The sequence below is a fragment of the Mauremys reevesii genome, linkage group 6 (assembly GCF_016161935.1).
Source record: "Mauremys reevesii isolate NIE-2019 linkage group 6, ASM1616193v1, whole genome shotgun sequence".
NCBI classification, from domain to species: domain Eukaryota; kingdom Metazoa; phylum Chordata; order Testudines; family Geoemydidae; genus Mauremys; species Mauremys reevesii.
Genome location: NC_052628.1, coordinates 65,458,269 through 65,470,352, shown reverse-complemented (window position 1 = coordinate 65,470,352; position 12,084 = coordinate 65,458,269). Strand labels below are relative to the sequence as shown.

At 46.4% G+C, this 12,084-nt stretch overlaps 1 protein-coding gene across 3 annotated transcripts in view; it reads right to left on the bottom strand.

Moving 5' to 3' along the window:
• Positions 1-7,962, bottom strand: part of MAN2A1 (mannosidase alpha class 2A member 1) — a 218,696-nt gene extending 210,734 nt beyond the window's left edge. For 2 of the 3 annotated variants that reach the window (XM_039543788.1, XM_039543789.1), the window contains exon 1: positions 7,828-7,962. In XM_039543788.1, the coding sequence (XP_039399722.1) occupies positions 7,828-7,962 (135 nt within the window). The remainder of the gene's footprint in view (positions 1-7,827) is intronic. The other variant, XM_039543790.1, reaches the window with a different exon arrangement.
• Between the last annotated feature and the right edge of the window lie 4,122 nt (positions 7,963-12,084).

The window sequence follows — 12,084 nt, the reverse complement described above, 5'->3', positions numbered from 1 at the left end:
AGTGCTGTTGCACGCAAAAAAAAAAAATTGGCAACCCAGCAGAGTTTCAAGCTCTAGAAAATTAAGATCCTTTTTGTTGTCTTTTTCACTCTTAAAGCCTTTAGAATATCATACCAAGATGTCATTATGCTTGCACATTTCAGCACTCAAAAGTCAAGAAATGACAATGTTAAGGTTATATGCACCAACCACCTTAACTCAGCTGTCTTGGGAATATGTTATACACTAAAGTTTGATATTCAAACTGTTTCTCAAACACAGAATCATACAGTTTTTCTACATCCTATCACACAGACATGTACCATTTTGTAGCACTGTATAATACTTTGTACGCCAGAAAGCTCATTGAAAATGCACAGTAAACCACACTTAGACAGCATACTACTGTGACAGATTCCAAACTTCTGTGAGGTGACCAAAAAGCTAAATCCCACATGCCCTTAGCTTACTGGAGGCTGGGCAGAGGTTAGGCACTGTCCCTGGCTTTGGACCTCTAGGAAGCAGGTGCAGACTTCGTGTCTGACATCTCTTGGCAGTGGGTACCCCACAGTACAATATCTAGGCCCTGAAACAAGTACCATCTCCCTGAACTCTCCCTAAAAGCTATTGTACATTCCCCAGAATCCCACTGAAGACCTAAGCTTTCTGGGTTGCAGTTTACTTCCTCAGGGCTACACAGTAGCAAACAGAAAACAGATTTTGCACAGAGCACCATTACTAATTACTTAGCATGAGAAATATACAGAGCTAGACAAAATAACAAACAGACCTTTATGCATTTTCCCTGCTTCAGTTTCCTAACCACTCCAATTTGTAATTTGGGCATAGGCCAGAGTCCTCTAAGGATCCTTCCTATGGGCCCTGCCCTCCTTCATGTGACTTCTCATCCAGACTTTGGAATCTCTGGTCTCTTCTGCTCTCTTTTACAACCTTCAGCTTCCCTTGTCAGGTGGCTCCTGATGGGCCTCAATCTGTGACTACCCTTAGCAGGTGACTTCATTTCCTGGCAACCTCTCCCCTGGTAAAGCAGTTTTAAAGGGTAGGAGCCAGCCTTTTGTCTCAAGGTATTTCCACCATAATAGAGGTCGAACAACCAATCCATTGTCCCTGGTCTAGTAAGGGTATTGTATGTGGTCTGCAAATGGCGGATTCCACAGAGAGGCATTCCATGACAATTTCATAACTACCACCAAAATTCATAAGTGGTACACAGACTCCTCGGATCATCACAATCATGATAGTGAACATGTACTAATTAATATAGGCCATTTAACTTCAAAATGAAGTTAATAGTGAACTTAGGTACAATTCAGTGCTGAGGCAAGCAACATAAGCTGTGCTGATGGTTGAAGAGTATGGTACATGGGTGCTGACAAAATTACTAAAATACATACCTAAAAAAGAATAAGAAGTCTAAGTCAAAAGAGAGATATTAAATTAATTATGGGCCAGTAATTAAAAAATACTGAAAAATGCTACATGTGCATATTTGAGCGTGTACAGGAACATGTAATTAAATGCATATGCAGGATGGATCAGAATTCAGATTACTTGTGAAACCTTAGCTCTTGCATTTTCTGACAGGAGTACTTAACTGTGCAGCTTTAATATTTTCTTAGCATGATTATTTTATACAAAAATCTTTAAGAGCAGATTTGTGTCTGGACTGGTAAACTTTCATGACGACTTTTCAGTAGCCAGTCAGGCACAAGAATATACATTTTAAAGGGATATATAGTATTACAATAAGTATCTCCTCATTTTGTCTTTCCTCTTGCCATAAGTCTTAGGTTTTTGTAGCTGAATATATACTCAGAAAATCATGCCTTTGACTAATGTAGTCACTTTAGAAAACTTCTAATACTGGAAGTCAATGCAGAATTCATAGGTAAATCCAACAATTGTATAGTTCATGTGGTGTGGTTTACTGATTCCATACTGACTAAGATGAAAAAGCCACTGAATGATTTGTTTTCTTCAGATTTTCTGCCACTATACAATTTGACTAAAACAGCATGAACAATTCTCACATAACTATGCCTGTGAGAGGAACCTTGCCCATTATTTAGTAGACACACACACACACACACACACACAGAGAGACAAAGTGGGTATTTGTCTGACGAAGTGGGTATTCACCCACGAAAGTTTATGCTCCAATATGTCTGTTAGTCAACCTATGGCACAAGTGCCGAAGGCGACACACAAGCTGATTGTCAGTGGCACTCACACTGGCCGGGTCCTGGCCACCGATTCGGGAGGATCTGCATTTTAATTTAATTTTAAATGAAGCTTCTTAAACATTTTAAAAATCTTATTTACTTTACATACAACAATAGTTTAGTTATATATTACAGACATATAGAAAGAGACCTTCTAAAAATGTTAAAATGTATTACTGGCACGTGTGAATAAATTAGAGTGAATAAATGAAGACGCGGCACAACACTTCTGAAAGGTTGCTGACCCCTGCTACAGCAGCCATAAAACAACTTGGAGAAAGGCGAAAGGAGAGAGGCTGGTCATGGAACCCTGCAAGGTGGGAGTGTCCCAGACCCTGGGCTGCAGCCTGAGCCTGTTTGTCTACACTGCAATTAAACAGCCCCACAGCCCAAACCACATGAGCCCAAGTCAGCTGGCCCAGGCCAGATGCAAGCTTTTAATTACCCCTGACTTCAAGCTACCTGGAAATGACAACTAACTGCAGATTAAAACAGTAAAAGGAAGGAGTTCTGAATCCTAGGACCAGAAAGGCTAAACTTTAGAGAGGCCTAAAGAAGAAGAGCCCCCCAAAAAATAGTAATATGGTGTAAAAGTAATATGCTACTTTAAAGCCTACTGAACAAAACCTAAACTAGTCCACTTGGAGTCAGTATTCTGGGATTGGTGTGTTATGCTTGTGCCACTTTATTTTCTATGGTGATCGAACTGCTTTGGCATGCAATACAAACACTTGGGGCCCAAATTTTGGTTTTCAACTGCCTTTCCATAGTGCTCCAGCAGCATCAGAGGGATTACAAACCACATAGAAGCACCACCCAGAGAAAGGCCCCAGCATAAAGAGGGCTCACAAGCCAGTAAAAAGTTTCCAGGACAGCTTTACTCCAGCCCTCTCCCCTGCTTCCAGCATAGGGGACATGCCAGAGAGGAGGAGCAGCTTTGCACTCTGGCTATTCTCAGCAGGTGGCCAGCCCGTGGAAGCAATTGCAACCAAGGTATAACATCTACTAGGAGCCAGGCCAAGAATACCAGGACATGCAAAGATGACAGCCACCTTTGTCATCCTATATTCCTGCAACTAGCTCCATTTGGTGGAAACAGAACTGAAGCTATAATCTTTAAAACCTCCATTTAATCCACCACATACATCCAATACTCACGAGCCTTTTACTTACTTCATGTTAGTCATTGAAACAAGGCAGTGATTTAAGCATCAGAATGTCATTAGCACCATCTTGTTCACAAGAAAATTGTATCTAATGATCAGTAATAAATATTTATTCTATGGTAATGCCAAATGACCTCAAATTGGGATTGGGGCTCCATTGTGCAGGGTGCCATTCAAAAACATAGCAAAGAGAATTTCTGCCCTGAAGATTTAAATAAACAAAGGCAATACCTACACTTGGAAAAAAAGGATATTTTAACTTATACTAACAAACATATCAATCACTTTTTCCTAGTGAAGACGAAGTCCTTGTCTTCACTAGGAAAAAAGTCTATTTTTAGCATGTGTTGGCTACGGTGTTAACTAACATTAAAATTTTAGTGTAGACAAGGCAAGTTGAAGTTTTAACATGTAAACATGCTGAGAAACATGGGGAAGGGAGCATATGGATACTAAGGGAGCTACAGGTTTACATGTCAGCCAACCTATTTAGACTTAAAAATGATTTAATATAGGTGAAGAGGTCATATAGAGTTCAAGAAAATACAGTGAAAATTTGGTTTATGGTAATTCTAGTTTGATCTAACATGCAGGACACAGAAACAAAATCCTTTCAAGAGATTACCTGCAAAGATCTAAGTTTCTCTACCTAGACCACAGCCTCAGCCACATGGGGTTGGAGAAGGAAATGTCACAATTCACATCCCTGAGGGCATGAAACTTGGTTAATTCACCACAGATGAGTAGGAAGCAAAAAGAGAGACCTAAACCATCAATTTCTGCAGCAGCTTTTGGTTTTTATAAAAATTAACTTTCTAGCATCTATGAAGATAAACTTCCAAATGTCAATAAAATACCGTTTTGTGTTCCTTGCCTGGACATAAACAGTATATTGCTACTCCAGTATACTGCAGCAGCAGCAGTATGAAATTGACAAGACACTGGTCAGTTTAACAGATGCTATTCTGAACCCTGACAGCAACAGTGAACTGACAAAATCAAGTCAGTTGAGGTGCCACTGGGGCTGTTGCCCTTAAATCTTGCTGATGGCTTTTGCCTCACATCCTCATCTTTCATATCAACCTCAAGCTAACGTATCACTGGGATTAACTTGTGCCTGATAAGTGTCATAGTTTTCCCAAATTATAATAAAGTGCAAAACTAGTAGTCTCTTCAGCTTTCACTGCTGACAGCAAAAAAAAAATTGACAAAAATAACATCAGTTTCATCTATAACTGCTTGGGGAAATAAAATATAAACAGCAAAAACAAGAACTGAAGCTTTTCACTCAGAAGGACCCAAATAGAGAATGGGTGGGGATTTAAAGTTTATTAGAGAATATTTGAAAATAAACGATACAAAGTGTTTGAAGCGTCAGTTATTGTGTCATTGGGGGTAACATACAGGTTGTAGGGGGATATTAGCGTTTTGGTATTGGACAGCATATACCATATACAGTCTGTCATGTCCCCAATGTGGGGTGTACGGTGGGTGGGATCAAGATACAGTCAGGAGGCAGTGAGGATACATCACTCATACAAACAGGTTACAGACAGTCATGGGCATGAATAAGCGGGCTGGATAATGGGGATGGGACGACCCTCACATGGTGGAGTTCAGTTTGGTGGGTTTAGGGCTCAGGGAATAGAGTCCAGCGGGGGGGTTCACAAGTCTCCTCACCCCTGTGGGTGCGCGGAGCCACGCCCGCTCACTCCTGGTATTGGCGGTGGCCGGTGATGTGCTCCGTGTAGATGTCTCTAGACCAGCGAATAGTGTCCGAGACCATTAGGCGTCTCATGAGCCGCGCGTAGCAACAGCCCACCCCACAGGTCCGAAGCACGCATTCATTGCAAGGGTCCCAGGCACCCAGGGCCCCAACAATCAGGGCGTCGGTGCAGACCTCGTAGCCCTTTGACCGCAGGGTGTCCGCCAAAGGGGCGTATTTTTCGAGCTTGCGGGCTCGGGCTACCCAAGATGCTATTAGCAAGAGTAGCAAAAACACTGTCTCCTCCCCACCCCCTCACAACAAACAAGATATTTTGGGGGCAAGTAGGGGGTACAGGAGTACTCTCTCTTTTAGGAACCAGAATGGGTTGCTGGGGGGAGGCAACCGTAAATTTAAATATCTGCTATCCAAATGCTAAAATAGGTGAAAGACCTAAAACTGGTAAGAATCCCAACACCAAGGTACTGATTGTGGACAATGAGAATCCCCACCAAATCTTACATGTCCTACTTTTTTTTTTCCCCAGGCCCTGAAGTTACTGTATAATGACATAAAAGAAAATTAATAAATATGTTCTTTTTCTGACTTTTTCTGGGACTTTATCCGTTTACTTTGCAGTATCTGCATCCTTCTCTCCCTTTCCTTCCAGAAAAAGTTGGTGATTAGACTCTGATACACAACTTAAATTTATTTTAGAGAGAGACTATAGCAGGTTTGTACCCTTCTTTCACACCCACGTGGTGTCAATGTTTTGCTTTTTACCCCCCTGTTCTTTTTAGTTTATTACTACTATCATTTTAGCAGTATCTCAACAGTTAACACATTCTACTCAAGAAATAAGGCATTTTATTAAAAAAAAACAACTCATTTGAAGATTCACTTGTTTACTTCAAGCTTCTTGGGGTCTTAAAGGAAAATTTTGGTTTGTTTTTGAAAATAGTGGAAAATATAAAAATGCTGTGCCTTTTACTTGACCTTTTGTACTTTATCTTGACAGATTACTGTAAAGGCAACAGGAATATTTATCTTTCCACAGACATGCTGTCAGTATTCTGCTGTTTTACAAAAGAGTGAAGGGAAGTGGTTGTTTTGTTTTAAGTGGCAGTTTTCAAAGCACAACATCTTATTTGAAAAGCATTGTTCCTTTTAGTTACATCAAAAAGAAATACTAATATGAATTTCAGGATTCCATACTAGTTGTAATGTTTACATTTTCCACATTAAAGCAATAGGAATACACAATTTCTCAACCACTCATGTACCAGTTTGGATTCTTTTTGTTGGTTTAGTTTTTTTTAACTGAACTACAAGCCACATTTTTCCTTTCTAGATAAATATCTCCTAAATCAACAGTAACACAATGTAAATAGCATTTAAATTTCTCTCACACACAAACAGCAAGAAAAAGTGAAGGGCTACAAATGCCTTTCCGTACTTTATAATCCTCATGTAACATGCAATGCTGTTATGAATAATAATCAGTAAACAGCCCAAAGTAACTCTCAGAGGGCAAAAGAGAAGACCAATACAAATCAATTTTTCTTTAGAACAGACCTACCTGTTGATCCAGATAACTGAACTCAAGGATAAGTTAAACACATAATAATAATGTCTTTAACAATTATTTGAACTTCTGGATTCTGAGAACTAGCACTTAAGAATAAACCTTACATCTTTGGTTCCGCTTACTAACTGCGCTGAACATGAGTTAAGCTGTTAGGCATAGAAAAGTCTTGTTTGCCCAGTTAAGATGAACAGCACATAATTGAGCACCACACAGCTAATCTCCAAAGCATGACAGATGTTTTACATTACCTCAGTTACATATCTGCTACAAATAAAAACAACATTTAGAAGACACTATGGCATTATGTCCTCCTCTCAAACAGGTGGTTTGCACCTAAACTAACCCCTATAACAACAAAACTTAACAGGTTCATTTTCCTACAGAATGCCACAACAGTTAACAGATAGTTCGTCAGTGGAGATGTCCTGTGTTAGTCTCATTGATACAGAAAGCCTCTTGGGAATAGGATGACCAGACAGCAAATGTGAAAAATCGGGACGTGGGGTGGGGGGGGGGGGTAATAGGAGCCTATGTAAGAAAAAGACTCAAAAACCGGGACATCTGGTCACCTTCTTTACCAGCTACCCACACCACCATAAACCGACAAAGTCACCCACATGTCAGATGTGTGCATGCACTCAGCAGGGGCAGCAGGAGAGACACTGTTGGCCCTGCGCCACAACTGCAGTTTCAAACGCACGTTTGTAAAACTAGAGTGGGTAGTTCCCATTGCACCGATCTCTTCCCTCCTCCCGCATGAACGACACAAATACGGAAACGCAGCCCAGCCCGCACCCCCGCGGAGCACGCTGCCCCTAACCTGACTGACCGCCAGTCCCAGCACCCCGATGGCGCTAAGGTTTCACCAGGCGGAGGTAATGCCCCAAAGACAGGAAGCCCCCCCTCCCCCAACAGCGCCCAGGAGCCTTGGCAGCAAATTGCTAGACCTTACCTGCACCCGGGCAGCGGGGGGGAGAAAGGGAGGGGGGGGACGGCAACTGTCCCACCTCCAGCCAGCAGCACTGGGGGAAAAGGAAAGTCGAGTAACTCGCCCACGCACCGTTTAAAACCTTTACCCGGAACTCGCCCCCTTCCGCCGGCAGCAGCGCTCCCCCCCCCCCCCCCGGTGCCCTCTGCTCCGCTCACCTTGGGGAAGGTGCCCTCCCGGCGGGGGCTTTTGGGATGGTCGAAGTGGCCCCTGTCCAGCATCAGGTAGAGGGAGAAGATCACGACGCAGAAGATCGCGCTGCCGAACACCGTGAACTGCCTGCTCAGCTTCATGTCCGCGGGCAGCGGGGCCCTGCCGCCAGCAGCTCCCAGCCCGCAGCGCGCTCACCCGGCCGGGGCTCTGACAGCGCCCGCTCAACTTCTGGGGGCGCTCGCTGGCTCCGCCGGGCCCGCTGCCTGCCCCGGCTCACAGGGAAAAGTTTCCTCCGGCCGGGCTGTCCGGGAAGCGGCAGCGGGAGTCCTCACGCGACGGCCCGAAGTTCCCCTGCTCCGGCCGCGCTCAGTCCCCTGCGCCGCCGCCTCCTTCCCAAGAGACGCCGAGAGTTTCCGGGAGCGGAGCGGAGCGGGTTCCCCCCTCCCCCCGGAGTAGTTACCGCCGAGTGGAGGAGCGAGGGGCGGCGCTACGGGACCAACTCTGCTGCACCCCAGCTGCTCCGCTCCCCCGGGCTGCCTCTGAGCGGCGCCGAAGTCCGCCGCCGCCGCCGCCTCCCGGCAAGAGCGCCGCTACCCCGCAGCACAGACCTGGCAACAGGGACGGCGCCGCGCGCACACTGGGCTCTGGGAGCGCGGAGCCCCCAACCGGGCAGCACCAGCCCCTGCTGCTGCCAGAGAGCAACGCGCTCCGCCCCCCGCACGCACCGATCCCGGGCGGGGCCTGCGCGTGACACGCCGCCACCGCTGCAGCAGGGCCGCCCCCAGCGCTCTGAGGCGGGGGCCGGCGCTGAACCGAGCGGCGGGAGGAGGAGCGACTGCCCCTCCCACCCTTGGGGGCGCGGCCGTTGCTGCTGCCGCCCCTCGGCTCCGCGGAACGTACTTGCGTGCGCGGCGGTTGCGGCTTGTGTAGGCCGCGCGGGAGCACGAGCCGTTGGTGTTGCTGCCGCTCGCCCCCGCCCCCTCGGGAGCACGGAGCAGCGGGCGCAGAACGGTTCCCGCTGGTGCTTCCCCTCGGGCTCTACGGAGCGATAGGAACCAGCGCGGCGGCTCGTGCTGCCTTGAGTCAAGCTGCGGCGCTCTCGAAAGGTGGGACCAGGACAGGGCCTGGGCGGGGCCTGAGCCGCGGTCTCTTGGTCATTTACAGCGCTGAAAGTAAGAAAAGGCCTGGCTCTGCCTGGGCTCAGGTGCTGGGACCCACCCCCCTGGGCCTGCTCCAGCGCAACAGGCACCGACCAGGATCTCCCCTGCAGGGACCCCCGTGGTGATGATGGCAGCCAGCCTGGCTCCCTGCGTGCTCAGGGCCCTCCAAGGGAAGGCGGTGGGTAGCCGCAGCAGCTGGCACCGTGAGCGGCTTGGGAAGGGAGAAGAGAGGGAACACAGGAGCTGTCATTTTTCCGGACCTTGTATCCCCATCTGTTCCCCCGTCTTGAGTCCCTGTTCACCTGGATGCATTGGCTGGGCCTGCTGCAGTTTCAATTTAGATCAGTCATTTCACAATCTGGATAAGCCACCAAAACAAGCTCTTCTACCTCATTGAAGTGGGGCCACGGTGCCCTTACAGATGGTGCAGCTAAGGCTGCCCACTATTAGGTCGCCCCCTCCCCCATTTCTCCTTATAAGACTTTGGTTTCAGTTGCTTATGACTTTGCTCAACTTAAACTGTACAGCCTAAATTTTTCCTAGTAGGCTACCTCATGCTGATACTTTTGGGGCTATTGGAGTTGAGCCATTTCTGTGAATGTTAGAAGGGGAAAATACACCGATTTGTCCATGTTGATTTTTTTTTTAAACTAACAGTTTCAGTGAGAAACTCTATCTCCATGCTTTGGAGTAGGGATGTGAAATTTAGCAAGACGGTCACTCTGGCCTCATGCATATGCCTTTTGTCATTCTTGTGAAAATTCTCCCTCATTATAAGCCGCTGGAAAACCTCATGTTCACTCATGTTCTGGAGAGCCTTGTTAGAGTTTGGTAGCTAAGTTCTCCAAAGAGTCTGTCTACCCTGAGCATGCTCCTGTACCTTACAGTTCCTGCATGCCAACTGGAGCACACATACACCATCCTCCCAGAGCATCTGAGCAGTCTTCATCCCAGGGCTCCAGGGGCTATGCAGCCCTTTCCCTGAAATTGCTGCTTCCTAGCTGCTGCAGGCTGCTCTTGTGCTAGAGAGAGTGTCGCTCCTGGGCACTCTGTTTTGCCAGCTGCCCGTGGGCAGAATGGAGGAGAAGGAAAAAGCTGCCTGACTTGAATGCAGAGGACTGAGGAACAGTGGATGGGGTAGAGCAAAGAAATGCTGAGCAAATGGACAAGAAATGCTGAGCAAATAGGAGCCTTGGGGTGGGAGGAGAGATTAGGAAGTGGGAGCAGAAGACTGGGGTGAGGAATAGGAAGAAGGGGGGAAGTAGGAACAGAGAGAGAGGCAGGAGGATAAGAGCAGTGGGAATGGGGAAGAAGCTGGGAGGGATAGCAACAGGGGAGGAGACAAGAGCAGGATGGTTTGTAACCACCATAACACACACACCTACAGAATCTGGAATTGAACTCAGGCATCTTGAATGTTTTCCATATAGCTATGAAACTCTCTGTCAAAGCATGTCTTCATCCCCTTCTAGTCACAGATTCGCATAGAGGATAACAAGCCTACTACTTTTGCCACTCACTCTGTTTGCTCAAGCGATAAAGACAGTTCCTGTGGATTGAAAGATTCCAATCCTGCCAGTGGTGCATGTGGAAGAGGCCACTGTAGTTCCTGGTGCTGAAATTTTTGTTCTTTCAATTTTTTTTAAAAGTACATATAAGGCAGATTACCTCTACCTAATTGCCAGTGTCTACACAATAGCCTTGCTCTCGCTGATGTAAGTGCCCTACTACACCAATTTAATAACTCCAGAGGCATAGGGCTTATGTCGGTGTAGTTAGGAAGAAGCAGTGTCTGTGCAGATGGTGTGTTACTTACATCGGCTGTTGGCTGTCTTGTCAGTTTCACGGCAGGAGCCATGAAATTGACAAGAAAGCCAGGAGCTAGAGCCCAGCTGCCCTGGCTCCTCTGGAGAGGTGGGTGGCTGGACACCACTCCAGTCTTGGAGCCGGGGCAAGAAGCCTAGGCAGCTTCCCATTCACTTCTGGGAAGGAGCTAGGGTGAAAAGCCAAGAAGCCCTGGGCAGCTTTCTCCCTCCACGGGATCCCCAGATGGCTTCCCTCTTCCCTGCTCCCAGTAGGGAATGGGGAGGTGAGAAGCCGAGTGACTGCCCCTGCTCCCAGCAGAGAATGAGCAGCAGCAGCCCGCAAGGAGCCCAGGAGGCTGTGGGGTAGCCAGGCTCCCGACAGGGAGCTGCCAGAGAAGATGAGAGCCCAGTCTTAAATCAGTGGAAGTGCTCCTGTTAAGGACATGCACCACCAACCCAAGGAGATTAGTGTGGACATGCACTACCTCAGTAATTACTATACCACTATAGTAGGTCGACTTACATTTCTAGTGTAAAAGCAACAAAGAATCCTGTGGCACCTTATAGACTAACAGACGTTTTGCAGCATGAGCTTTCGTGGGTGAATACCCACTTCTTCGGATGCAAGACTTGCTGAGGGAAAGCAGCCTACAATAATTTTATTTCAAACAATAACCCCTTCCTACCCCATCTTATATCAAGTCCACTTTCCAAGACTGGACACGCTTAAATAAGATCATGCTTAAATAAGATCAAAACATGTTAGGGCCAAAGGGACCTGCAATCTGGAAAATGTTTTATAACTGATGTGAATTCTTCTAATGAATGTTTTGTAATTACCTGCTGAAGTATACAGACACTTCTTGCATCCGAAGAAGTGGGTATTCACCCACGAAAGCTCATGCTGCAAAACGTCTGTTAGTCTATAAGGTGCCACAGGATTCTTTGTTGCTTTTACAGATCCAGACTAACACGGCTACCCCTCTGATACATTTCTAGTGTAGACATACCCTCAGTTAAAAGACCATTAAAGTTGCAGAATCAAGCACTCAAGATTTGGGAAGGGCCATAATTAAGGTTACCATGTAACTTTAATTAACCCTCTTGTGCATGTGCATTATAATACAGTCTTTAATTACACAGTCACATACTACTTTTTACCCATGTCACCCCTGCCTCATTCAGTGCACAGGACAGTCTGTGCCCTGGAAATAAGTTGGGAATGTGTAATGAATTAGGCTGTTGTCTGCTAGATTTCTGCCTCATATGTTGAGGAAGTTGGAATGGTATGTAGTGA